Source organism: Hyla sarda, chromosome 2 (genome assembly GCF_029499605.1).
Source record: "Hyla sarda isolate aHylSar1 chromosome 2, aHylSar1.hap1, whole genome shotgun sequence".
Taxonomy (NCBI): Eukaryota; Metazoa; Chordata; class Amphibia; order Anura; family Hylidae; genus Hyla; species Hyla sarda.
Genome location: NC_079190.1, coordinates 3,317,004 through 3,343,583, shown reverse-complemented (window position 1 = coordinate 3,343,583; position 26,580 = coordinate 3,317,004). Strand labels below are relative to the sequence as shown.

The following is a 26,580-nucleotide window of genomic DNA, read 5'->3' as shown; positions in this document are numbered from 1 at the left end:
GATCATGGCGATGTGCGGTATTAACCCTTTAGAAGCTGCGGTCAAAGCTGACCGCCGCTTCTAAAGCGAAAGTGAAAGTATCCCAGCTAGTCAGTCGGGCTGTTCGGTACCACCGCGGCGTCCCGAACAGCTTGCAGGACATCGGGAGGGCCCTTACCTGCCTCCTCGGTGTCCGATCGACGAATGACTGCTCCGTGCCTGAGATCTAGGCAGGAGCAGTCAAGCGCCGATAACACTGATCACAGGCGTGTTAATACACGCCTGTGATCAGGATGAGAGATCAGTGTGTGCAGTGTTATAGGTCCCTATGGGACCTATAACACTGCAAAAAAAAGTAAAAAAAAAAAGTGTTAATAAAGGTCATTTAACCCCTTCCCTAATAAAAGTTTGAATCACCCCCCTTTTCCCATAAAAAAAATAAAACAGTGTAAATAAAAATAAAAATAAACATATGTGGTATCGCCGCGTGCGTAAATGTCCGAACTATGAAAATATATCATTAATTAAACCGAATGGTCAATGGCGTACGCGCAAAAAAATTCCAAAGTCCAAAAAAGCGTATTTTGGTCACTTTTTATGCCATTAAAAAATGAATAAAAAGTGATCAAAAAGTCCGATCAAAACAAAAATTGTACCGATAAAAACTTCAGATAACGGCGCAAAAAATGAGCCCTCACACCGCCCTGTACATGGAAAAATAAAAAAGTTATAGGGGTCAGAAGATGACATTTTTAAACGTATAAATTTTCCTGGATGTAGTTATGATTTTTTCCAGAAGTGCGACAAAATCAAACCTATATAAGTAGGGTATCATTATAATCGTATGGACCTACAGAATAAAGATAAGGTGTAATTTTTACCGAAATATGCACTGCGTAGAAACGGAAGCCCCCAAAATTTACAAAATGGCGTTTTTTCTTCGATTTTGTCGCACAATGATTTTTTTTTCCGTTTCGTCGTGAATTTTTGGGTAAAATGACTCATGTCACTGCAAAGTAGAATTGGCAACGCAAAAAATAAGCCATAGTATGGATTTTTAGGTGGAAAATTGAAAGGGTTATGATTTTTAAAAGGTAAGGAGGAAAAAACGAAAGTGCAAAAACGGAAAAACCCTGAGTCCTTAAGGGGTTAAGGGATGTTAACCCTTGGCTGTCCAGGACTAAAAAGAATGTTTCCTGTTACAGTAAAATTCAAGGAACCAACTGAGAAAAAAGATGATCATAAGAATTGGAGCAAAGAATGAAAATTTGTAAAAATAATCAAAGGACAATGACTATTGTTTTTCAAAAGTTTTTCCATTTCAAGGATCTTTATGGACTGTGTTATGGACTGAGTCTAATGTTTCATTGATCTTCTATATTTTGATTTTTCCAAGGCCTAAGAGAAGATTTAGATTAGATTTAGGTATTGGTTAAAAATGTTTTTTATGAAAAATAAATTATAGTAAACCACAACACAACATAACATAATATAATATAACACAATATGGCAATATATAAATGTATCATTGTATGGACTAGGATAACATGATTTGTTACATATCATGATATACTATGACAGAGAATTATTAGAATAATGATAATAATACCAATGTATACCATGAATTGATTAGTTTACTTAAAATTGATATTCTGAGATGATATATATGAATTTAAAGGGGATTGTCTAATTTGTTTATAAAATGACCAAAAAGTAAGGATTTGGTTACTAATACTATATATGGTAATTGTATATTGATAAACTGTATTTTGAGTATCAAAATATGAATGTATTTTAAACTCATAACAGGGGGAAATGTTAAAATATTTAATATACAATTATAACTTATGCAAGGGTATACAAGATGGCTGACAAAAGTCAAATCTAAAATGGATGCCATGACCTTTAGGAACAGTTAAGCTATAGACAGCTGAACCTTTACATAGAATTGCTGAGGTATGCACAACACACTATACTATTCTAGGATGTTAAGGTTGAAACTACAGCAGTACCATATGTGTGAACAGTAGTAATGTCCAATCAGTATGCAAGTTAAGCATGACATAATGTATACACCCTTAAGCCCCCCGCGATCTCTCTGTACGGGGCCCCCTCTCTCTTCCGAGATAGCGGGTGTCGACCCCCGCACGAGGCGGCGGCCGACACGCCCCCTCAATACATCTCAATGGCAGAGCCGGAGATTGCCGAAAGCAGCGCTTCGGCTCTGCCATAGAGTTGTATTGAGGGTGTGTGTCGGCCGCCGCTTCGTGCGGAGGTCGACACGCCCCCTTCCCGCGGGCTGTCGGGGCTCCGTACAGGAGATCACGGGGGGCCCCAGGGGTCGGACCCCCCGCGATCTGCAACTTATCCCCTATCCTTAGGATAGGGGATAAGTTGTTCACCACTGAGTCACCACTGGACTACTCCTTTAAGCAAGAACTGTTATTTACATAAGATTTACTAGTTTGCTCTGTTTGCCATATTTGTCTATGAGCCTAATAATAAATGTTATTTTTGTTTACTTAATTTGAAGTAATCAGAGTAATTTATTCCAATGGTGACTGTGTCAAATGAAATTTGACCAGTATAAGAATGTAACAGCTCCGCCCCTTCAATGCAAGCCTATGGGAGGGGGCATGAAATACAGTGAGATAAGGTAAACTCCCCAGTACATGTCACCTGTCTAACCCAGGAAGAAGTACAGTGCCGCCTACAAAAAATCAAAATAGACAAATCGCCAGGTCCAGATGGCATTCACCCCCGTGTTCTAAAAGAATTAAGTAATGGAATAGACAGTCCCCTATTTTTAATATTCATGGACTCCATATTAACAGGGACTGGTTCCCAGCACTGGCGCATGGCAAATGTGGTGCCAATATTTAAAAAGGGGACAAAAGGTGACCCCAGGAATTATAGGCCTGTTAGTTTAACCTCTGTTTTATGTAAATTGTTTGAGGGTTTTCTAAGAGATGCTATTTTGGAATATCTTGATAAAAATAAATGACCCCGTATCAGCATGGCTTTATGAGGGATCGGTCCTGTCACCTGATGAGCTTTTATGAGGAGGTGAGCTCCAGACTGGACCAGGGGCAATCGCTGTATGTCGTATATCTGGATTTTTCCAAAGCATTTGATACGGTGCCTCATAAAAGATTGGTGCATAAAATGAGAAAGATTGGGCTGGGGGAGAATGTGTGCAAGTGGGTAAGTAACTGGCTCAGTGATAGGAAACAGAGGGTGGTTATTAATGGTACTTATTCTGATTGGGTGACTGTTACTAGTGGGGTACCACAGGGGTCAGTCTTGGGTCCTGTCCTATTTAATATACTTATTAATGACCTTGTAGAGGGGTTGAATAGTAAAGTAGCAATCTTTTCAGATGATACTAAACTCTGTAAAGCGGTAAACACTATAGAGGACAGTGCACTGTGTATAGTAGATAACACAATAGAGGACAGTGCAATGTTACAAATGGGTCTGGATAGGTTGGAGATTTGGGCTGAGAAGTGGCAGATGAGGTTCAACACTGATAAATGTCAGGTAATGCACATGAGGAGGAAAAATCTGGGCTGGGATTATGTATTAAATGGGAGTACACTTGGGACGACTGACGTGGAAAAGGACTTGGGAGTCTTAGTTAATAGTAAATTTAGCTGTAGTGACCAGTGTCGGGCAGCTGCTGCCAATGCAAATAAAATCATGGGGGGCATCAATAGGGGCATAGATGTCCACGACAAGGAAGTGATCCTACCACCATACAAATCACTAGTCAGACCACACATAGAATACTGTGTACAGTACTGGTCAGACCACACATAGAATACTGTGTACAGTACTGGACAGACCAAACATAGAATACTGTGTACAGTACTGGGCAGACCACACATAGAATACTGTGTACAGTACTGGTCAGACCACACATAGAATACTGTGTACAGTACTGGTCAGACCACACATAGAATACTGTGTACAGTACTGGTCAGACCGCACATAGAGTACTGTGTACAGTACTGGTCAGACCACACATAGAATACTGTGTACAGTACTGGTCAGACCACACATGGAATACTGTGCACAGTACTGGTCAGACCACACATAGAATACTGTGTACAGTACTGGTCAGACCACACGTAGAATACTGTGTACAGTACTGGTCAGACCACACATAGAATACTGTGTACAGTACTGGTCAGACCACACATAGAATACTGTGTACAGTACTGGTCAGACCACACATAGAATACTGTGTACAGTACTGGTCAGACCACACATGGAATACTGTGTACAGTACTGGTCAGATCACACATAGAATACTGTGTACAGTACTGGTCAGACCACACATGGAATACTGTGTACAGTACTGGTCAGACCACACATGTAATACTGTGTACAGTACTGGTCAGACCACACATAGAATACTGTGTACAGTACTGGTCACCAGTGTACAAGAAAGATATAGTGGAGCTGTAGAGGGTTCAAAGACGGGCAACCAGGGTAATACGGGGAATGGGAGGACTACAGGACCCAGAAAGATTATCAGAATTAGGGTTATTAAGTTTAGAAAAAAGAAGGCTTAGGGGCGACCTAATAACTATGTATAAATATATCAGGGGACCGTACAGAGATCTCTCCATGATCTATTTAAACCCAGGACTGTATATATAACAAGGAGGTGACCTAATAATATATATATAATATATCAGGACAGTACAGAGATCTCTCCATGATCTATTTATACCCAGGACTGTATATATAACAAGGATGTGACCTAATAATATATATAATATATCGGGACAGTACAGAGATCTCTCCATGGTCTATTTATACCCAGCACTGTATATATAACAAGGGGGTGACCTAATAATATATATAATATATCGGGACAGTACAGAGATCTCTCCATGATCCATTTATACCCAGGACTGTATCTATAACAAGGGGGTGACCTAATAATATATATAATATATCAGGACAGTACAGAGATCTCTCCATGATCTATTTATACCCAGGACGGTATATATAACAAGGAAGGGATCTAATAATATATATAATATATCAGGACAGTACAGAGATCTCTCCCATGATCTATTTTTACCCAGGACTGTATATATAACAAGGAGGTGACCTAATAATATATAATATATCAGGACAGTACAGAGATCTCTCCATGATCTATTTATACCCAGGACTGTATATATAACAAGGAGGTGACCTAATAATATATATATATAATATATCAGGACAGTATAGAGATCTCTCCATGATCTATTTATACCCAGGACTGTATATATAACAAGGAGGTGACCTGATAATGTATATAATATATCAGGACAGTACAGAGATCTCTCCATGATCTATTTATACCCAGGACTGTATATATAACAAGGAGGTGACCTAATAATATATATATATATATAATATATCAGGACAGTACAGAGATCTCTCCATGATCTATTTATACCCAGGACTGTATATATAACAAGGAGGTGACCTAATAATATATATATAATATATCAGGACAGTACAGAGATCTCTCCATGATCTATTTATACCCAGGACTGTATATATAACAAGGAAGTGACCTAATAATATATATATAATATATCAGGACAGTACAGAGATCTCTCAATGATCTATTTATACCCAGGACTGTATATATAACAAGGGGGCATCCTCTACGTCTAGAGGAAAGAAGGTTTCTACACCAGCACAGATGGGGGTTCTTTACTGTAAAAGCAGTGAGACTGTGGAATTCTCTGCCTGAGGAGGTGGTCATGGTGAACTCTGTAAAAGAGTTCAAAAGGGGTCTGGATGCATTTTTGGAGAATAATAACATTACAGGTTATGTATACTAGATTTATAGGGACAGAACGTTGATCCAGGGATTTATTCTGATGACATATTTGGAGTCGGGAAGGAATTTTTACCTCTAGTTTGAGGGTTTTTTGCCTCCTCTGGATCAACTCAGTAGGGACGCATTAGGGATATAGGTTGAACTTGATGGACTCCGGTCTTTTTTTGTACCTTATGAACTATGTTACTATGTTACTTTTCTGTAAATTAGCAAAACTTTCTAAAAATCTTTTGACACGTTGTCATTATTATGTTACTTTTGATTTTGTGAAAGCAAGTTTTTCTGCCCTCCTTTTTGATATTGGCTTTTGGGAGACTCTTTCGGTTTCTTTGTTTGGTTTTCTATGCATTTTATTAAGTCACAGCAGTCGATATTCTGGTAAAATATCATGTTATAATGGTGTTGGGAAGACAGACTTGCTCAAGGGGAGTCTGGTGATTGGCATGTGATTTTGGTTTTTGGTTGTAATTCAAATGGGCACTCTCATTAAACAATTTTTTGCTATTGCACTCCTTATGTTAAATAAAAAAAATCTTTCTAATGTATTTTGTTTAAAAGAATGAAGTTTTCTATGTTTTATTTGTGTTTAAAAAAGCTGCCACTAGGTGTCTCCCTACTTGTCCAGAGCACATTTCCCCCCCATCTCTTGCACAGACTTTGGACTCCTGCTGGCCTGGCAGAAGTTCAAAATCATGAAATGCTGAGGGGGGTGAGGGCAGCCTTATCCAATCATAACTCATCTCACACACTGAACTGCTCTGAGCTGTGTGTAGCAGAGTGAGAGATGAAGTTCTCCCCTGTATGGCTTCAGATGATGTCACGCCTGCTGGGGAACGCCCCTTCCCAGTCTGTGAATCTGACTGAGACTGAGCAGAAAATACAGAGCAATATCAAGGTAGAAAACTAAAAAATAATAAAAATAAAGGCCGGGGGGTTGTTTATCATGATGGGGCAGTGAACTGGGAGGATTATAACATTTAACAAGATCATGAGAGGAACTCTTTAAGCCATTAATAAACAGCTGTGGCCACCACCACCCAGCGAAAAAGTTAATTGGTGTCTTTTCTATTCCTTGGTCCATAGTTATCAAAGTCTTTCCTGCTCACAGTCAGACCAAAACTAAAAACGAAAACAGCCTGAAAATCTGGCAAAAAAAATCCAAACCTAAAGCCCTCGGGGTGTAACAGTGACATTTCTTCCACACAAAGCCCTGTTTATACTGGTAGGATGATCTCGATGGCCCGTTCTGAACAGCTTCCTACACCCGGCGCGATGCCCCCCCGTCTCTGCCCTCTCCAGGACTTTGCTGTGACAATGACAAAATGACTGGACTTTTTCACTTCCTTCACTTTCAGTTCCTTGATTTATGTCATTTTGATATGTGTAAAAGACCCGGATGTCACAATGTAACTTCAGACAGGGCAAGTTGTGCTATTACAGCGCCAGCTGTTACATGGAGGGCTAAATATAGTGTCGTGAGGAGAAAAGCTCAGTCATTGTCATTACCAGCTATTCCATAAAACCACAAACTGAGGAGATAAAGGTGGAGGAGACGCCAACTCTCTAGAAAACCACAAACTGAGGAGATAAAGGTGGAGGCCAGAAGATACCAGCTTATCCATAACTAAGGAGTTAAAGCTGAAGGAGATACCAACTTGGCGAGAAAACCAAAAGCTAAGGAGTTAAAGGTGAAGGAGGTCCTTGGATACCAGCCCCCATGTCCAGAGGTAAGTAAGGACACCACCCTCAGAGTCGTGCTCCCTACAGACCCTCAGTCCTATGTCTCCTACTGTCTGCAGCCCAGACTGTTATCGTTCTAGTCTGTCTCTTACTTTTCACTCAATCTGTCTGTCACAACCGCTCTGTAATGTCCGTCAATGTCAGTCTGTCTCACCCATCTATCTCCTATAATTTTTTATTTTAATTCTTTTTTTTTTCTTCCTAATTTTAACAATACAAAAAAAAAAAATCATGTGCAGGAACGTGACCCTCAAGCAAAGGGGTGGGATCACACATCACCTGGAAAAAACGCCACAAAAAACGAATTTCTCACTCCCAAGAGGCAGCTTTTGTGTGTATTAAGTATAGGCATTTTTAATTTGTCGTTTTATCTCCTGCATTTTTTTCATTACAAGTCATGTGATTCTTTCAAGGATTTTAATTGAAGACTTGGGGGAGAAAAAACTGCAACATTAAAGGGGAACTCCGGCGCTTAGACATCTTATCCCCTATCCAAAGGAGGGGCGAAGCGTGACGTCACACGGGGGCGGAGGCGTGACGTCACACGCCGCCGGCCGCGTGGTCGCTGGTAATCAGACCAGGAACGAATATGCTCCAGGGACTGGTTTTAACTGGGGTGCTGCATGCAAGATCACGGGGGTCCCCAGCGGCGGGACCCCCGTGATCTTGCATGCAGCACCCCAGTTAAAACCAGTCCCTGGAGCATATTCGTTTGCATTGAGGGGCGGAGCGTGACATCACACGGGGGCGGAGGCGTGACGTCACACGCCGCCGGCCGTGTGGTCGCCGAACATGCTCCGAGGACTGATTTCAACTGGGGTGCTGAGTGCAATATCACGGGGGTCCCCAGCGGCAGGACCCCCGTGATCAGGCATCTTATCCCCTATCCTTTGGATAGGGGATAAGATGTCTAAGCGCCGGAGTACCCCTTTAAATACACAGTTTACTAAAATATAATGAAAAAACCTCCATATCCCAAGCATGCTGAGAATTTCCAAAACTACTTCAGAGCCTACAAGTAGCACAAAAGGGTGCAAAAACATTTTTAAAAAAGGGTAGGGGTCTCAACATGGGTGCCAGGGAGAGAGAGCTGTGCCAAAGGAACTAGAGGACAGACCCCCTGGAAATTGAGGGCTTCCTAATATGTAGAAGAGAGGGGACAATGGTAGGAAGAGATTTTAGAAAATAAATGTGAGATGGGTCAAGCCGGGGAGGGGAGTGAACGATTGTTTCACCGTGGCCCATTGTTTTATGTCCGCATGCTTGCACCTATCAAGAACCTATCAAGAAGGTGTGATCTGTAGTGATCTTTTGAAAAAATCGTTTAAAAGAATTAAAACAAATGTTCCCCCATAAGGCTTGGCCAATACGCAATATTTATGGGCCATAACACTGGAGCCAGATGTTATCTGGCAGTTAATAGTAAAATGTAAAATGGCATACCCACATAAAGTTTTTTATTTTTATTTATTTTTTATTTGTAGTCTTTTCAAGATTTATTGACATTTTTAGGCTCAGTGGCATTTTTTCAAAATGGCAGCTTGTTTTGGGGACGACATTATTCATTTCAGTATATTGTGGCATGTTGACTTTTATAGGCTGGGAAAAAAAAATACCGGAAAACAAAACACCATGTTGTTCTTCTTCTGGAGCTTTTTTCCCAACTCTTTAATAGAAATCCTTAAGCCACATGATAAAAGAATCACATGACAGGTGATGAAATGGCAAATGAAAAAAAAAAGAAGCTTATTAATACATAGTATTTGGGAAAAAAAAAACACAAAAAATGCATCTTGAAAGTGAAAAAATAGTGGGGAGTTTTTTGGGCAGTTTCTTTTTTAGGCCAACAAACGCCAAATAAAAGTTGTGTTTGTTTACGGCCTAAAAAAAAAAGATTCAAATCACTCAAAAAAAAATTATTTGTTATTGCCATGTAAAATTGACCAAACTATTAAAATATAGCATTATTGAAACCACATGGTAAATGCCATAAAAGAAAATGAATAAAAAATTATTTTCTTGGATCATATCCCACAAAAAAATTAATAAAAAGTGATTAGAAAGTTTGATCTATACAACAATACGGTAAAATACTCTACAGATAATGGCAAAATAAAAATTACCTCCGACACAGTTCTATAAATGGAAAAGAAAAGGTATAGGGCTCCGCAGGTGTGCCGATCAGACACCAGATGTGACCGGCACGTGGCTTCTTACCACGCAGACACCTCGGCTGCCAATAAGAGTTGTTGTTTTGCAAAACTGGAGAGACAAAGGTTGGGGACGCTTCTCTACAGTATTTGAACAATCTCTCAACGTGTTTCTTACAGGTTGTCATTCAGCCATGACTCGTCCTCAGCAGATCTGCTTATGGTTGACTTTCCTGATGACCGAACAGGTACAAGAATAATAATAATAATAATAATCATAAAGTAATAGGCTTTCATACATCCGTTCTGTATAACAATGAGTCGCCTACAGCAGTGGTCCCCAACCCAGTCATCAAGGACCACTAGATTCTGGGTTTCTTCATTTACTACATTAGAATAGAACAAGGAAAAATTTAAATTCTGGACTAATGGTGGGTCTAGAGGACTGGATTGTGGACTTCTGACCTAGACTGTAAAACCCGGAAGAAGTCACCTATAGCTCTGTGTAAGTGAACGTTCAGATCCATCATCATAAGTCAGTGTCCAGTGATCCAGTGCGGAAGCCTGTGAGGACCGACCATAAACTGGATCTCACAGACTGAATACCAGTGTACAGTGGTCCCTCAAGTTACAATAATAATTGGTTCCAGGATGACCATTGTATGTTGGGACCAGAACTCTATGGAAACCTGGTAATTTGTTCTAAAGCCACCAAAAGGTCATCCAAAAATAGGAAAAAGTGAAGATTAAACAAAAATAAGTAGATAACTAATACAGATAAAGCAAGTCCTTACATATAAAAGTAAGAATGAGCTGCTGGGAGCTGTAAATTACTTCTTCAGGACAAGCAAAGTCCTAAAAAGGTAAAATGGAGCCACCCTTACTTGGTGTCCAAAGGAGCAGCTAATCCTGGCACAGGTAAAGAGTATCCAGAACATGTAATACCTCCCTGTACTGTAGGGGGGCGCTACCAGACACCAGTCAGTGCATACACTTCAGTAATACAGGTAAAGAGTACAGAACATGTAAGAGTATCCAGAACATGTAATACCTCCCTGTACTGTAAGGACAGGAATTCAGTGCATACTGTACGCTTCAGTAATACATGTGGGTAAAGAGTATTCAGAACATGTAATACCTCCTTGTACTGTAGGGGGCACTCCCAGACAGGAATTCAGTGCATACGCTTCAGTAATACAGGTAAAGAGTACAGAACATGTAATACCTCCCTGTACTGTAGGGGGTGCTACCAGACACCAGTCAGTGCATACACTTCAGTAATACAGGTAAAGAGTACAGAACATTTAATACCTCCCTGTACTGTAGGGGGCACTACCAGACACCAGTCAGTGCCTACACTTCAGTAATACAGGTAAAGAGTACAGAACATGTAATACCTCCCTGTACTGTAGGGGGCGCTACCAGACAGGAATTCAGTGCATATGCTTCAGTAATACAAGTAAAGAGTATCCAGAACATGTAATACCTCCCTGTACTGTAGGGGGCGCTACCAGACAGGAATTCAGTGCATACGCTTCAGTAATACAGGTAAAGAGTATCCAGAACATGTAATACCTCCCTGTACTGTAGGGGGAGCTACCAGACACCAGTCAGTGCATACACTTCAGTAATACAGGTAAAGAGTACAGAACATGTAATACCTCCCTGTACTGTAGGGGGCGCTACCAGACACCAGTCAGTGCATACGCTTCAGTAATACAGGTAAAGTGTACAGAACATGTAATACCTTCCTGTACTGTAGGGGGCGCTACCAGACACCAGTCACTGCATACACTCCAGTAATACAGGTAAAGTGTACAGAACATGTAATACCTCCCTGTACTGTAGGGGGCGCTACCAGACACCAGTCAGTGCATACACTTCAGTAATACAGGTAAAGAGTACAGAACATGTAATACCTCCCTGTACTGTAAGGACAGGAATTCAGTGCATACTGTACGCTTCAGTGATACATGGGTTTTTCCAGTGAATGCCCATTCTAATTGGTCAGTTCTTCCAGATATTGACTTGTTTCACAGATCTGGACTGTCTGTACATTGTATGTTGAGTCTGGTTTCAAGTTACAATGGTCCAGAAAAGACCATTGTATGTTGAAACTATTGTATGTTGAGGCCATTGTAAGTTCAGGGATCACTGTATACTGATAGTTATACTATGCTGCAGTACAGATGTAAAAAGATTTAAAAAAAATGTTTTTGAATGAATGAATAAATAAATAAAATGTAAAAAAAAAAAATAAACACCCATATCCCAATAAAGCTGTTACGATTCGGCAGGCTGGATGTGGATCCTCTGTGTCAGCGAGGGATTGGCGTGGACCGTGTCGGTGGACCGGTTCTAGGTTGCTACTGGTATTCACCAGAGCCCGCCGCAAAGCGGGATGGTCTTGCTGCGGAGGTAGCAACCAGGTCGTATCCACCGGCAACGGCTCAACCTCGCTGACTGCTGAGAAGGCGTGGGACAGAAGGACTAGGCAGAGGCAAGGTCAGACGTAGCAGAAGGTCAGGGCAGGCGGCAAGGTTTGTAGTCAATGGCGATAGCAAGAGGTCAGGAACACTGGTAAGGCAAACACTTTAAACGCTTTCTCTGGCACAAGGCAACAAGATCCGGCAAGGAAGTGAAGGGGAAGTGAGGTTATATGAGCAGGGAGCAGGTGGAGGCTAATTAGACTGATTGGGCCAGGCACCAATCATTGGTGCACTGGCCCTTTAAATCTTAGAGAGCTGGCGCGTGCGCCCTAAGGAGCGGAGCCGCGCGCGCGCGCCAGGACGTAACAGCCAGGGACCGGGACAGGTGAGTGACTTGGGATGCGATTCGCGAGTGGGCGCGTCCCGCTATGGGAATCGCATCCCCACCGGCAATGTCAGTGCATCGCTCCTGGTCAGCGGGTCTGACCAGGGCGCTGCAGAGAGAGGAACGCCGCGAGCGCTCCGGGGAGGAGCAGGGACCCGGAGCGCTCGGCGTAACAAAAGCCCTGTATTATCACATAAGAAAACAAAACAAAAAGTCTACATAATAGGTATTGCCATGACTTGTACTATAAAACCGTAATGTCATTTATGTTGAAAAAAAAAATAATAATAAAAATGTATGAGAATTGCTCATTTTGGTTCAAAAAGTGGAATAAAAGGATCAAAGCTTGTATCACAAAAATGATGCCAATAAAAAGTACAGCTCGTCCCACAATCAATCAGCCCAATAATGGGGTGAACAAAAAATAAAATACTTATGGCTGAACATGGCAACACAAAAAAAGGAAAAAAAAAACGATTTTCTTGTGAAAAGGTAAAAGAACATACCTAGTATTTCTAAGGGCCCCTGATGACCGGCTCTTTGTAACCCTCCTTGAGACAAGTGACCCTGATGACTGGTTCTCTGGGATATATCATTTTATCTTTGGAAGTTACTTACCTTATATAAGTGACCTAGTGAACGGCTCTATTTACCACACCAGTTGCCTCTGTGGTGGCTCCATAATACCGACCTCCTGTTTGATCGTCAGGTCTCCCGTTCCTGAACACTAATAATCTTATCTAGGAGCACCCGACATATCTCCACATATATCCTTTTGCTCTTGGGTCACCTCCCGTTGTTTTGACAGTGGTTGTCGCATTATTTTCTCACACTTCAGTCACTATTGCATTATACTTACATGGTTTTAGGGGTCACCGTTTACCCCTGGGGTTTCCGTAGTCCCTGATGAGTTGGGGTATTTTTGCACATATTCTCGTTGGAAACTCGTTGGATATATAAACTATTACGTTTTGGATGCTTTATGTTAATCTGCAGGGTGACTCCCTTAGATATCCCTGTTAACCCTTCCGTTTATGTAAAGCGTTTCTATTCCTGTTATATGTGAGAGCTCTGTTTATTTACCCATCAGTACGTTTGGTGGAGGTCGTACAGTCTGCGCTCTCGTCTGATGTCCATTTAGCTTTTGAGTTAGGGGGTCATTCGGTTTAGTGTATTCTATAATATCCTGACATTCCTACATTATGATGGCAAGATATCACTACACGTAAGACAGTAGCTTCTGTTACGCCTAGCGCTCCGGGTCCCCGCTCCTCCCCGGAGCGCTCACGGCGTCTTTCTCCCTGCAGCGCCCCGGTCAGTCCCGCTGACCGGGAGCGCTGCACTGTCATGGCCGTTGGGGATGCGATTCGCACAGCAGGACGCGCCCGCTCGCGAATCGCATCCCAGGTCACTTACCCGTCCCGGTCCCCTGCTGTCATGTGCTGGCGCGCGCGGCTCCGCTCTCTAGGGCGCGCGCGCGCCAGCTCTCTGAGACTTAAAGGGCCAGTGCACCATTGATTGGTGCCTGGCCCAATTAGCTTAATTGGCTTCCACCTGCTCCAGACTATATCTGACCTCCTCCCATGCACTCCCTTGCCGGATCTTGTTGCCTTGTGCCAGTGAAAGCGTTTAGTGTGTCCAAAGCCTGTGTACCTGAACTTCTGCTATCCATCCTGACTACGAACCTTGCCGCCTGCCCCCGACCTTCTGCTACGTCTGACCTTGCCTCTGCCTAGTCCTTCTGTCCCACGCCTTCTCAGCAGTCAGCGAGGTTGAGCCGTTGCTAGTGGATACGACCTGGTTGCTACTGCCGCAGCAAGACCATCCCGCTTTGCGGCGGGCTCTGGTGAAAACCAGTAGCCTCTTAGAACCGGTCCACTAGCACGGTCCACGCCAATCCCTCGCTGACACAGCGGATCCACTACCCGTAAGCCGAATCGTGACAGTAGATCCGGCCATGGATCCCGCTGAGGTGCCGCTGCCAAGTCTCGTTGATCTTCCCACGGTGGTCGCTCAGCAATCGCAGCAGATTGCCCAACAAGGACAGCAGCTGTCGCAGTTGACCGCCATGTTACAGCAACTTCTGCCTCTGCTACAGCAGCAACCATCTCCTCCGCCAGCTCCTGCACCTCCTCCGCAGCGAGTGGCCGCTCCTAACCTACGCTTGTCCCTGCCGGACAAATTTGATGGGGACTCTAAACTCTGCCGTGGATTTTTGTCTCAGTGTTCCCTGCATATGGAGATGTTGTCGGACTTGTTTCCTACAGAACGGTCTAAGGTGGCGTTCGTAGTAAGCCTTCTTTCAGGAAAGGCCTTGTCTTGGGCCACACCGCTCTGGGACCGCAATGATCCTGCCACAGCCACAGTCCAGTCCTTCTTCGCTGAAGTCCGAAGTGTCTTTGAGGAACCTGCCCGAGCCTCTTCTGCTGAGACTGCCTTGCTGAACCTGGTCCAGGGTAATTCTTCCGTTGGCGAGTACGCCATACAATTCCGTACTCTTACTTCTGAACTATCCTGGAATAACGAGGCTCTCTGCGCGACCTTTAAAAAAGGCCTATCCAGTCGCATCAAGGATGTGCTGGCCGCACGAGAGATTCCTGCCAACCTCCAAGAACTCATCCATTTGGCTACCCGCATTGACATGCGTTTTTCTGAGCGACACCAAGAGCTCCGCCAGGAAAAAGACTTAGATCTCTGGGCACCTCTCCCACAGCATCCTTTGCAGTCTACGCCTGGGCCTCCCGCCGAGGAGGCCATGCAAGTGGATCGGTCTCGCCTGACCCAGGAAGAGAGGAATCGCCGTAGAGAAGAAAACCTCTGTCTGTACTGTGCCAGTACCGAGCATTTCTTGGTGGATTGCCCTATCCGTCCTCCACGCCTGGGAAACGCACGCACGCACCCAGCTCACGTGGGTGTGGCATCTCTTGGTTCTAAGTCTTCTTCCCCACGTCTCACGGTGCCCGTGCGGATTTCTCCTACAGCCAACTCCTCCCTCTCAGCCGTGGCCTGCTTGGACTCTGGTGCCTCCGGGAATTTTATTTTGGAGTCCTTTGTTAATAAATTCAGCATCCCGGTGACCCGTCTCGTCAAGCCGCTCTACATTTCCGCGGTCAACGGAGCCAGATTGGACTGCACCGTGCGTTACCGCACAGAACCCCTCCTGATGTCTATTGGACCCCACCTCGAGAGAATTGAGCTCTTCGTTCTCCCCGGCTGTACCTCTGAGGTCCTCCTCGGTCTGCCATGGCTCCGGCTTCATTCCCCCACCCTTGATTGGACCACCGGGGAGATCAAGAACTGGGACTCTGCCTGCCACAGGAAGTGCCTCTCCCCCCCTCCCAGTCCCATCAGGCAAGCCTCCGTGTCCCCTCATGGCTCCCGTCCTTGTGTCTCCCTGCCCCGTGCCAAACTTCACCCTCTGCCCTCCCTCCCCATTCCAACTCCTGCTGTACTGCCTCCCGTTGAGGAAGCCCTCCATTCTTTCCCGGTGTCCTCATCCCAGGGGAGGCAGTTACCGGACAAAAAAAAGGGGAGACCTAAGGGGGGGGGTACTGTTACGCCTAGCGCTCCGGGTCCCCGCTCCTCCCCGGAGCGCTCACGGCGTCTTTCTCCCTGCAGCGCCCCGGTCAGTCCCGCTGACCGGGAGCGCTGCACTGTCATGGCCGTTGGGGATGCGATTCGCACAGCAGGACGCGCCCGCTCGCGAATCGCATCCCAGGTCACTTACCCGTCCCGGTCCCCTGCTGTCATGTGCTGGCGCGCGCGGCTCCGCTCTCTAGGGCGCGCGCGCGCCAGCTCTCTGAGACTTAAAGGGCCAGTGCACCATTGATTGGTGCCTGGCCCAATTAGCTTAATTGGCTTCCACCTGCTCCAGACTATATCTGACCTCCTCCCATGCACTCCCTTGCCGGATCTTGTTGCCTTGTGCCAGTGAAAGCGTTTAGTGTGTCCAAAGCCTGTGTACCTGAACTTCTGCTATCCATCCTGACTACGAACCTTGCCGCCTGCCCCCGACCTTCTGCTACGTCTGACCTTGCCTCTGCCTAGTCCTTCTGTCCCACGCCTTCTCAGCAGTCAGCGAGGTTGAGCCGTTGCTAGTGGATACGACCTGGTTGCTACTGCCGCAGCAAGACCATCCCGCTTTGCGGCGGGCTCTGGTGAAAACCAGTAGCCTCTTAGAACCGGTCCACTAGCACGGTCCACGCCAATCCCTCGCTGACACAGCGGATCCACTACCCGTAAGCCGAATCGTGACAGCTTCCAGCGCAGGTTGTTGTCAAAAGGGCGACTATCCTGCATAGTTAGGGTTAGATAGGTCACTCCCTGGATTAGGGGCACCTTCCCAAACCCAACTATCACCCACCTGGTTCCCACTTTGTACACCCTCAACACTACATTTATATATATCGTAAAGTAGTAGAAAAAGAGAATTGCACTCACCCGTGGACGTCCAATAATCCGTGAAGCTTCGGCAAATTAGATCATCTCGGTGCAATGGCAGGGAGTAGCGGTCGGCATACAGCCTCCGGACGTCAGAGACGAGCCCCCCCCCCCCGCATAGCTGTTTTCCTGTCTTGCACTGCTTACAAGGGGTTACTCTGATGGACCTGTGGCGAGGTCTTTATAATGGTGCTGTTGAGGCTTTCATTATGGGAGTGTAACTGTAGAGACCACATTGTTCTGGTTTTTATTTATTGGACATTTTGACCCAGATTTATCAATCTGTCCAAAAAAAAAAACTGGTGTGATTTGCCCCCAGCAACCAAAGTTTAGATTTCCATGTTCAAAGAGCTCGGGTAAAATGATAGCTGAGCTGTGATTGGCTGCTATGGGCTGAATGCTGAGCTGTGATTAGCTGCTATGGGCTGAATGCTGAGCTGTGATTAGCTGCTATGGGCTGAATGCTGAGCTGTGATTGGCTTCTATGGGCTGAATGCTGAGCTGTGATTGGCTGCTCTGATACATTTTTGTCTTTTTTTGCTTTTGCTGTGCAATTTGAGGGGAGTGGCTCCCTCTGTAGCCGTGTATCCCCTCCCCTATTACACAGGAGCTGGTTTTGGGTTGTTAGTGGATCCAGCATGTCACCTAACCTGAGGTGAGTGAATGTTTAGGGTCCCATCCAATATAAGGCTGCCTCCGCGTGGTGGATGGGGGGACACATTTTGATCAAAAAGTGCGCTAAGAGCCTCCATTTTGTTGACCAAGTGTGCTGCTGCCATTTTCTTTTTTTTACATGATTGGCTGCTATGGACTGAATGCTGAGCTGTGATTGGCTGCTATGAGCTGAATACTGAGCTGTGATTGGCTGCTATGGACTGAATGTTGAGCTGTGATTGGCTGCTATGGACTGAATGCTGAGCTGTGATTGGCTGCTATGGACTGAATGCTGAGCTGTGATTGGCTGCTATGAGCTGAATGCTGAGCTGTGATTGGCTGCTATGGACTGAATGTTGAGCTGTGATTGGCTGCTATGGACTGAATGCTGAGCTGGGATTGGCTGCTATGAGCTTAATGCTGAGCTGTGATTGGCTGCTATGGGCTGAATGCTGAGCTGGGATTGGCTGCTATGGGCTGAATGCTGAGCTGTGATTGGTTGCTATGGGCTGAAGGCTGAGCTGGGATTGGCTGCTATGGGCTGAATGCTGAGCTGTGATTGGCTGCTATGGGCTGAATGCTGAGCTGTGATTGGCTGCTCTGGGTTGAATGCTGAGCTGTGATTGGTTGCTACGGGCTGAAGGCTGAGCTGTGATTGGCTGCTCTGGGCTGAATGTTGAGCTGTGATTGGTTGCTACGGGCTGAAGGCTGAGCTGTGATTGGCTGCTCTGGGCTGAATGTTGAGCTGTGATTGGTTGCTACGGGCTGAAGGCTGAGCTGTGATTGGCTGCTCTGGGCTGAATGCTGAGCTGTGATTGGTTGCTATGGGCTGAAGGCTGAGCTGTGATTGGCTGCTCTGGGCTGAATGTTGAGCTATGATTGGTTGCTACGGGCTGAAGGCTGAGCTGGGATTGGCTGCTATGGGCTGAATGCTGAGCTGTGATTGGTTGCTATGGGCTGAAGGCTGAGCTGGGATTGGCTGCTATGGACTAAATGCTGAGCTGTGATTGGCTACAATGGGTAAAATCTCTCCTGTTCTTGTCTAGGACAAATTCATAAATCTGGGCCTTTGTTCCCTCTTTAATTATAAAGCTTCTCCTGCTTTCTCAGGTGTTTTGCTTGCGAGTGCAGCTGGAAATGTACAAGGATTCACTTGACGATCAGTACATCGGATGTCTCGACAGAATGGAATCAGTGGCCCCCGAATTACTGAAGAAGGAACGAGAGCAGAGACCTGAGCTGGACACGGCTTGGAATATTTCATCTGCAACATGGGAACAAAGAAAATTTTCTATTGGAGATCTTCCTGATGGTTTTAGAGATGAATACGGGATAGCGTTACTAATATATACCTACATGGATTTACCCCTGTACAAAGACTTAAACTGGGCCGTTCGGGAGTATGGACAACATCCTGAATCCTTTCCGTTCCATTCATGGCATTTCTATCTTACCAGAGCTTTGAGTTTACTCCGAACCAGCTGTGATGGGAAACCATGGTGGACATACAGAGGGACCAGTAAGGTTCAGTTTGAGCCTCCATCTGACCCTCGGGAAACCATAAGACTGAGCCAGTTTTCTTCCTCCTCCGCTGACATAAAGCAGGCACAGCAATTCGGCAACGCATCATTCTTCAATATTACCACATGTTTTGGGGCAGACTTAGAGAAGTTCTCATACTACCCGTCCCAGAAGGAAGTGCTCATACCCGTGGATGAAGTGTTTCATGTCACCAAGTACATCAAAGAGGGGAACCAACTTGTTCTGCAGACCACCAATAAGAGGTGCAGTTATTACAACTGTGCCTACCTGGGGGGTAAGTAACAAGACGTGAGACACAAAATGACAAATGCTCATGTGACATCGAGAAGCCCATAAAGCTTCTATCCAGTGGGCCTCACAGACATCACTATGACAGTAGATACAACCATGAGTGAGGTCACAGTACATTAATGATGTCCACAGCTTTAAGTGACTCCAACCTCATCAGGTCAATTTTGGGGTAAAAAAAATGATATCCCACTCAACTTCTAAAAGCATCACGATAGCAGTCAGTGCTCCCTATTTCTACTACAGAGAATCAAATCCCCTACATTACAGTACCCCAACAGTTACACAATACAATTCTGTGTGCCTTCAGCTGCCACTAGGAGGTGCTAAGTAGCCAACTGCATACAGGATTATTATTAAAGGGGATGTCCACTTATGTTAAAGGGGTATTCCGGGCAAAAACATTTTATCCACTATCCAAAGGATAGGGGATAAGAATTCTGATCGCGGGGGGCCTGCTGCTGGGACCCCTGCAATCTCCCTGCCGCACCCGCATTCTATGCTAGGACTGCATCTCTAGTTTTAGAAACCTCCAGGTTTCCGGGACTAGGGACATGAAATCACGCCACGCCCCCTCCAGTCATGTCTATAGGAGGGGGTGTGACGGCCGTCACGCCCCCTCACATAAACATGAATGGAGGGGGAGTGGCGTGATGTCACGTCCCCAGTCCCGGAAACCCAGAGGTTTCCGAAACTAGAGACGCAGTCCCCGCATAGAATTTGGGTGCTGCAGGGAGATCGCGGGAGATCAGAATTCTTATCCCCTTATCTTATACTTTGGATAGGGGATAAAATGTTTTTGCCCAGAATACCCCTTTAAACCTATGCACCAGATAGAGGATAAGTGTTTGACGACCCCCCAGAATCTCCAGAACGGGCCTGTCTCTTAGTATGTAGTGCTCCGGCTCCAACCTTCCGAAACAAACTGGTCTTAGGAGTGACAACCAGCTCCGCCAATCACCAGTTGAGGCAGGACATTGTTGCAGCTGTCGATTAGTAGATATGGCTGTCACTCCCAAGACCAGTTTATCTTGGAAGGTGGGGACTGGAGCATGCCGAAAATAAGAGACAGGTACCGTTTTGGAGATTTTGGGGAGGGGGTCCCAGTGGTCAAAATTCCCTGTGATCAGACACTTATCCATTATCCTGTGCTTAGGGAATAAGTTATACATAACCAGACAACCCATTTAAGTTCAATGTGTAAAAAATATGCAATAAACTCCTGAGCTCCCCCTAGTGGTGGCTTTATCCACTTGTGGACTGCCAAACAACTAAAAACACTTGGGTAATCCACACGTGGCTTGGCATTCCCGAGTGTCCATGCAAAATCTGCAGCTGCAGGAGAGTAAACGCGCTGTCAGTAATAGCCGGACTGACCAGTAGAGAAGAAAGAGATAATAGATCATGGTCTCTGCCTTCCTGATCTCTGTAGACTTCCTGATCTCTGTAGACTTCCTGATCTCTGCAGACTTCCTGATCTCTGTAAACTTCCTGATCTCTGTAGACTTCCTGATCTCTGTAGACTTCCTGATCTCTGTAGACTTCCTGATCTCTGTAGACTTCCTGATCTCTGTAAACTTCCTGATCTCTGTAGACTTCCTGATCTCTGTAGACTTCCTGATCTCTGTAGACTTCCTGATCTCTGTAGACTTCCTGATCTCTGTAGACTTCCTGATCTCTGTAAACTTCCTGATCTCTGTAGACTTCCTGATCTCTGTAGACTTCCTGATCTCTGTAGACTTCCTGATCTCTGTAGACTTCCTGATCTCTGTAGCTCCTTTTTAACAGAATGACTGAAATGTGTGTTTTTTTGTGCTTTTCAGGTATCAAAAGGGAAAACTGCGTCTATAGCTCAGGTGAGGGGTCATCTCATTTTCCTCATATACTTTATAAATGAAAAAAAAATATTTTGGATTTAAAAACCAATTCAGAAACCTATAGAAAATACAAAACTGTCTAATAAATCTTCATTCGGACCTTTCGTATTGCTTTTCATTATGCGGTTTCATAACTATTCATCCGTTGCCAAAAGTTTTGATCCTCAATTCCAGTGTTGTAGTAGTTAAGCAAAAGAAACCTGTAGATGGCGCTGCTGGTTCCAACGGTGGAAGTAACAAACCGTAGCCAGAGATGTAGGTAGTACAAAACACTGGGAGGTTTATTAAATAGTACATAAAAAACAAGAAAAACAGGAGGATTACGCATTTCGGGGGAGCCTCCCCCTTCATCAGATCAGTAACTGATACTGATCTGATGAAGGGGGAGGCTCCCCCGAAATGCGTAATCCTCCTGTTTTTCTTGTTTTTTATGTACTATTTAATAAACCTCCCAGTGTTTTGTACTACCTACATCTCTGGCTATGATTTGTTACTTCCACCATTGGAACCTGCAGCGCCATCTCCAGGTTTCTTTTGCTTAACTACTACAAGTCTATTCCCAGGAATTGGTCTTACCTCTCCTGCAACCTGAGGCTCAGCAGCGGTTCTAGCTTCTTTTGTAACCCCAATTGCGGGTTGATACAGCTACTACTTGGGTCGAACAGGCCCCGCCACTTCTCTATGTCTCACTATCCTTACGGTATGACATGAGGCGCCCCCTCCGGTCTCTTTGTTTTTTTTCCTTACTTACAGATATAATTTCCAGTGTTGACCCTTCTTCTTTTTTCTTCTTCAATTCTCCCTGACATGCTGGATATCATCTTCTGGGACAAATCCTGCCTGGTGACCTCCCATTCTTGTCTTATCACTGCTTGGAGTTTATTACTATTTCTGTGTTTTGTTGTTTCCCCTCGTTTTTGAGGATTGACCACATGTTCTCAATGGTCTTGAGATCTGGGACATTTTTGTTTTGTTCATCGAGTTGCTTATTATACCTTTTGCCTTGTGACATGGCCACCATCATGCTTGAAATGAAGCCTGGTTCATCACTATATTGTTCCTGGATGGTTGGGAGAGGTTGTTCTTGGAGGATGTTTAGATACCATTTTTTACTTATACAAATGTGAACAGCTTCAGAGTATGTAAGGCGGAGGTAAGGTAAGATGAACAGTGACATCTTTAATGGACCAGCATGCAACGCGTTTCCCGGCTCGTAGGCCGCTTCGTCAGGCAGGTCTGCCTGACGAAGCAGCCTACGAGCCGGGAAACGCATTGCATGCTGGTCCAATTTCATTGTCCATCTTACCTGCTCGATTCCTTCCAGTGCCGTCACTCCACCTTACCTACTCTGAAGCTGTTCACATTTGTATATGTTTGCTCTGGCAGGAGGGCTGCTGAGGGATCATACACCTGATCACTACCTACTATGGAGCGCTCCTGCTTTTTATGTTTATGTTTTATGTTCATAGATAACCTTGTGAGTGAGCCCACTCCCCTAAATGAAAAGCCACCCCACATGTGAATGGTCTCCCGAGTCTTTACTGTTGACATGACACTGGACCCATGGTAGCGTCACCTTTACTTCACTGGACAATTATTCTCCCAACAGTTTAACCCCTTAAGGACCCGGGTTTTTTTTTTCCGTTTTTGCATTTCCGTTTTTTCCTCCTTACCTTTAAAAAATCATAACTCTTTCAATTTTGCACCTAAAAATCCATATGATGACTTATTTTTTGCGCCACCAATTCTACTTTGTAATGACATCAGTCATTTTACCCAAAAATCTACCACGAAACGGAAAAAAAAATCATTGTGAGACAAAATTGAAAAAAAAAAAAAAAAAAGCCATTTAGTAACTTTTGGGGGCTTCCGTTTCTACACAGTAAATTTTTTGGTAAAAATGACACCTTATCTTTATTTTGTAGGTCCATACAGTTAAAATGATACCCTACTTATATAGGTTGGATTTTGTCGCACTTCTGGAAAAAATCATAACTTCATGCAGGAAAATTTATACACTTAAAATTATCATATTCTGACCCCTATAACTTTTTTTTTTTCCGTGTACGGGCCGGTATGAGGGCTCATTTTTTGCGACATGATCTGAAGTTTTTAGCGGTACAATTTTTGTATTGATCAGACTTTTTGATCGCTTTTTATTAATTTTTTCATGATATAAAAAGTGACCAAAAATGCACTATTTTGGACTTTGGATTTTTTTTGCGCGTACGCCATTGACCGTGCGGTTTAATTAATGATATATTTTTATAATTCGGACATTTCCACACGTGGCGATACCACATATATGTTTATTTTTATTTACACTGTTTTTTTTAAATGGGAAAAGGGGGGTGATTCAAACTTTTATTAGGGAAGGGGTTAAATGATCTTTATGTACTTTTTTTTGCAATGTTATAGCTCCCATAACACTGCACACACTGATCTCTTATACTGATTATTGTTATACCATAGGGGGCAATAACACTGCACACACTGATCTCTTATACTGATTATTGTTATACCATAGGGGGCAATAACACTGCACACACTGATCTCTTATACTGATCATTGTTATCCCATAGGAGACTATAACACTGCCCACACTGATGTTTTACATTGATCATTGTTATACCATAGGAGGCAATAACACTGCACACACTGATCTTTTATACTGATCATTGTTATACCATAGGGACCTATAACACTGCACACACTGATCTCTTATACTGATCATTGTTATCCCATAGGGACCTATAACACTGCACACACTGATCTCTTATACTGATCATTGTTATCCCATAGGAGACTATAACACTGCCCACACTGATCTTTTACATTGATCATTGTTATACCATAGGAGGCAATAACACTGCACACACTGATCTTTTATACTGATCATTGTTATCCCATAGGGACCTATAACACTGCACACACTGATCTCTTATACTGATCATTGTTATACCATAGGGACCTATAACACTGCACACACTGATCTCTTATACTGATCATTGTTATCCCATAGGGACCTATAACACTGCACACACTGATCTCTTATACTGATCATTGTTATCCCATAGGAGACTATAACACTGCCCACACTGAGCAGTCATTCGGCGATCGGACAGCGAGGAGGCAGGTAGGGACCCTCCAGCTGTCATGTAAGCTGTTCGGGATGCTGCGAATTTGCCGCGGCGATCCCGAACATCTTCCTGAGCTAACCGACATGGTTTCACTTTCACTTTAGACGCAGCATTCAACTTTGAACGCCGCGTCTAAAAGGTTACTAGCGCGCGGCACCGCGATCAGTGCTGCGCGCTATTAGCCACGGGTCCCAGCCGTTGTTAGAGGTTGGGCCAGACCCACTATGATGCGGGGCCACGCTGTGGCCCTGCGTTATAGAACGGGAGCGGACGCATGACATACCGGTACATCATGGGTCCTTAAGAGGTTAAAGGGGTACTCCAGTGGAAAGCATTTTTTTTAAATGAACTGGTACCAGAAAGTTAAAGGGGTACTCCAATGGGAAACATTTTTTTTTTAAATCAACTGGTGCCAGAAAGTTAAACAGATCTGTAAATGACTTCTATTAAAACAATCTTTATCCTTCCAGTACTTATTAGCATCTGCATGCTACAGAGGATATTCTTTTCTTTTTGAATTTATTGTCTTGTCCACAGTGCTCTCTGCTGACACCTGATGCCCGTATCAGGAACTGTCCATAGCAGGAGAAAATCCCCATAGCAAACCTATGCTGCTCTGGACAGTTCTTGACACGGACAGAGGTGTCAGCAGAGAGCACTGTGGACAAGACAAAAAAGAAATTTAAAAAGTAAAGAATTTCCTCTGTAGCATACAGCTGCTAATACGTACTGGAAGGGTAAAGATTTTTTAATAGAAGTCATTTACAAATTTGTTTTAAAAAAAAAAGTTTTCCACCAGAGTACCCCTTTAACTTTACCCCAGTCCTCTGTAGTCCAATCCCTGTACAATGTCAGTCTGTCCTTGATGTTTTTCTTGGAGATAAGTGACTTCCTTGTTGCCCTTCTTGACACCAGGCACAGTGATGCGGTAAGGATGGGTTATCACTATCAGGATCACGCCAAAGAAGAGTCAACACTGGAAATATCGAGCCTTTACGTAAACGTAATGTTTTTGTCAATAAAAGTATAAAAACCTATAAATACTTATAATTCTACTTCAGTAACCATTGGCCCACTTTGGCAAAAAAATCTAAAAAAAACTCAGAACTTTTGGTCTCCACTGTACAGTACCTGGTCACTTCTATCGGTAAAATGACTGAACGCTGGAGGTCTCAGCAGAGGGACGCTATATGATCAGCCTCTTATCATCGGACCCTTCTAAGTGTAGGAATTGTCCACATGTCTCTGTCTGCTGGAGAGCCACAGATAACATCCTACCAAAATTAGATTTTGAATGTTTTCGAATTATTAAATTTTTTTAAAAATGTTTTCTTACTTTACCATCCAGCTCCAACTGTGGCCAAGTTCAGTGAAGCAGTGAGTGCGCCCCTGCTGGTCGCAATAAATATTGCAATGGTTTCTGCTACAAAGTTTCTGATGAGATGAAGCCTCGTATTGTTACGTTTTGCCGATGTGGTCGCCATTTGGGGTCACCTGGGGTAATGGACTTACATGAGGACTCTCGAAGATAGAACGCAATAATAGGACAGGATTGTTTCCAATTGTTTTCCACATAATATACGATGAAGAAACTTGGAAAAGTATTCAACCCCTTTATGGGTTTATTCATGTGTGGAGTTAATGTCGTGTTTTTGCTGTGTTTTTTTTTTTAAATATGTTAAACTCACAAGTACAGTGATCCCTCAACTTGCAGTGGCCTCAACATACAATAGTTTCAACATACAATGGTCTTTTCTGGACCATTGTAACTTGAAACCAGACTCAACATACAGTGCTATGGAATCTGCGAAACATGTCAATGGCTGGAAGAACCGACCAATCAGAATGGACATTTCACTGGTAAAACCCCTGTATTACTGAAGTGCATGCACTGAATTCTGGTCTGGTAGCGCCCCCCTACAGTACAGGCAGGTATTACATGTTCTGTACTCTTTACCTGTATTACTGAAGTGCATGCAGTGACTGGTGTCTGGTAGCGCCCCCTACAGTACAGGGAGGTATTACATGTTCTGTACTCTTTACCTGTATTACTGAAGTGTATGCACTGACTGGTGTCTGGTAGCGCCCCTACAGTACAGGGA

General features: G+C 44.2%; 1 protein-coding gene across 3 annotated transcripts; it reads left to right on the top strand.

Annotated features, from left to right (window-relative positions):
• Nucleotides 1-7,299: 7,299 nt before the first annotated feature.
• On the top strand, nucleotides 7,300-26,017 carry LOC130357561 (ecto-ADP-ribosyltransferase 5-like). 3 transcript variants are annotated; one of them, XM_056560262.1, is made up of 5 exons: nucleotides 7,300-7,560; nucleotides 9,904-9,971; nucleotides 18,742-19,447; nucleotides 21,285-21,317; nucleotides 25,827-26,017. In XM_056560262.1, the coding sequence occupies exons 1-5, from the start codon at nucleotides 7,551-7,553 to the stop codon at nucleotides 25,922-25,924; spliced, it is 915 nt and encodes a 304-aa protein (XP_056416237.1). In that variant the 5' UTR covers nucleotides 7,300-7,550; the 3' UTR covers nucleotides 25,925-26,017. The 3 variants fall into 3 exon arrangements, with proteins under 3 accessions (XP_056416237.1, XP_056416239.1, XP_056416238.1); XM_056560264.1 differs by lacking the exon at nucleotides 25,827-26,017 and adding an exon at nucleotides 25,394-25,605; XM_056560263.1 differs by lacking the exons at nucleotides 7,300-7,560; nucleotides 9,904-9,971 and adding an exon at nucleotides 18,456-18,651.
• Nucleotides 26,018-26,580: the final 563 nt, after the last annotated feature.

Coding starts and splice junctions, on each gene's coding strand:
- LOC130357561 (XM_056560262.1), top strand. Junction 19,448..21,284: donor CAACTGTGCCTACCTGGGGG/GTAAGTAACAAG, acceptor TGTGCTTTTCAG/GTATCAAAAGGGAAAACTGC. Junction 21,318..25,826: donor AAACTGCGTCTATAGCTCAG/GTGAGGGGTCAT, acceptor TTTACCATCCAG/CTCCAACTGTGGCCAAGTTC.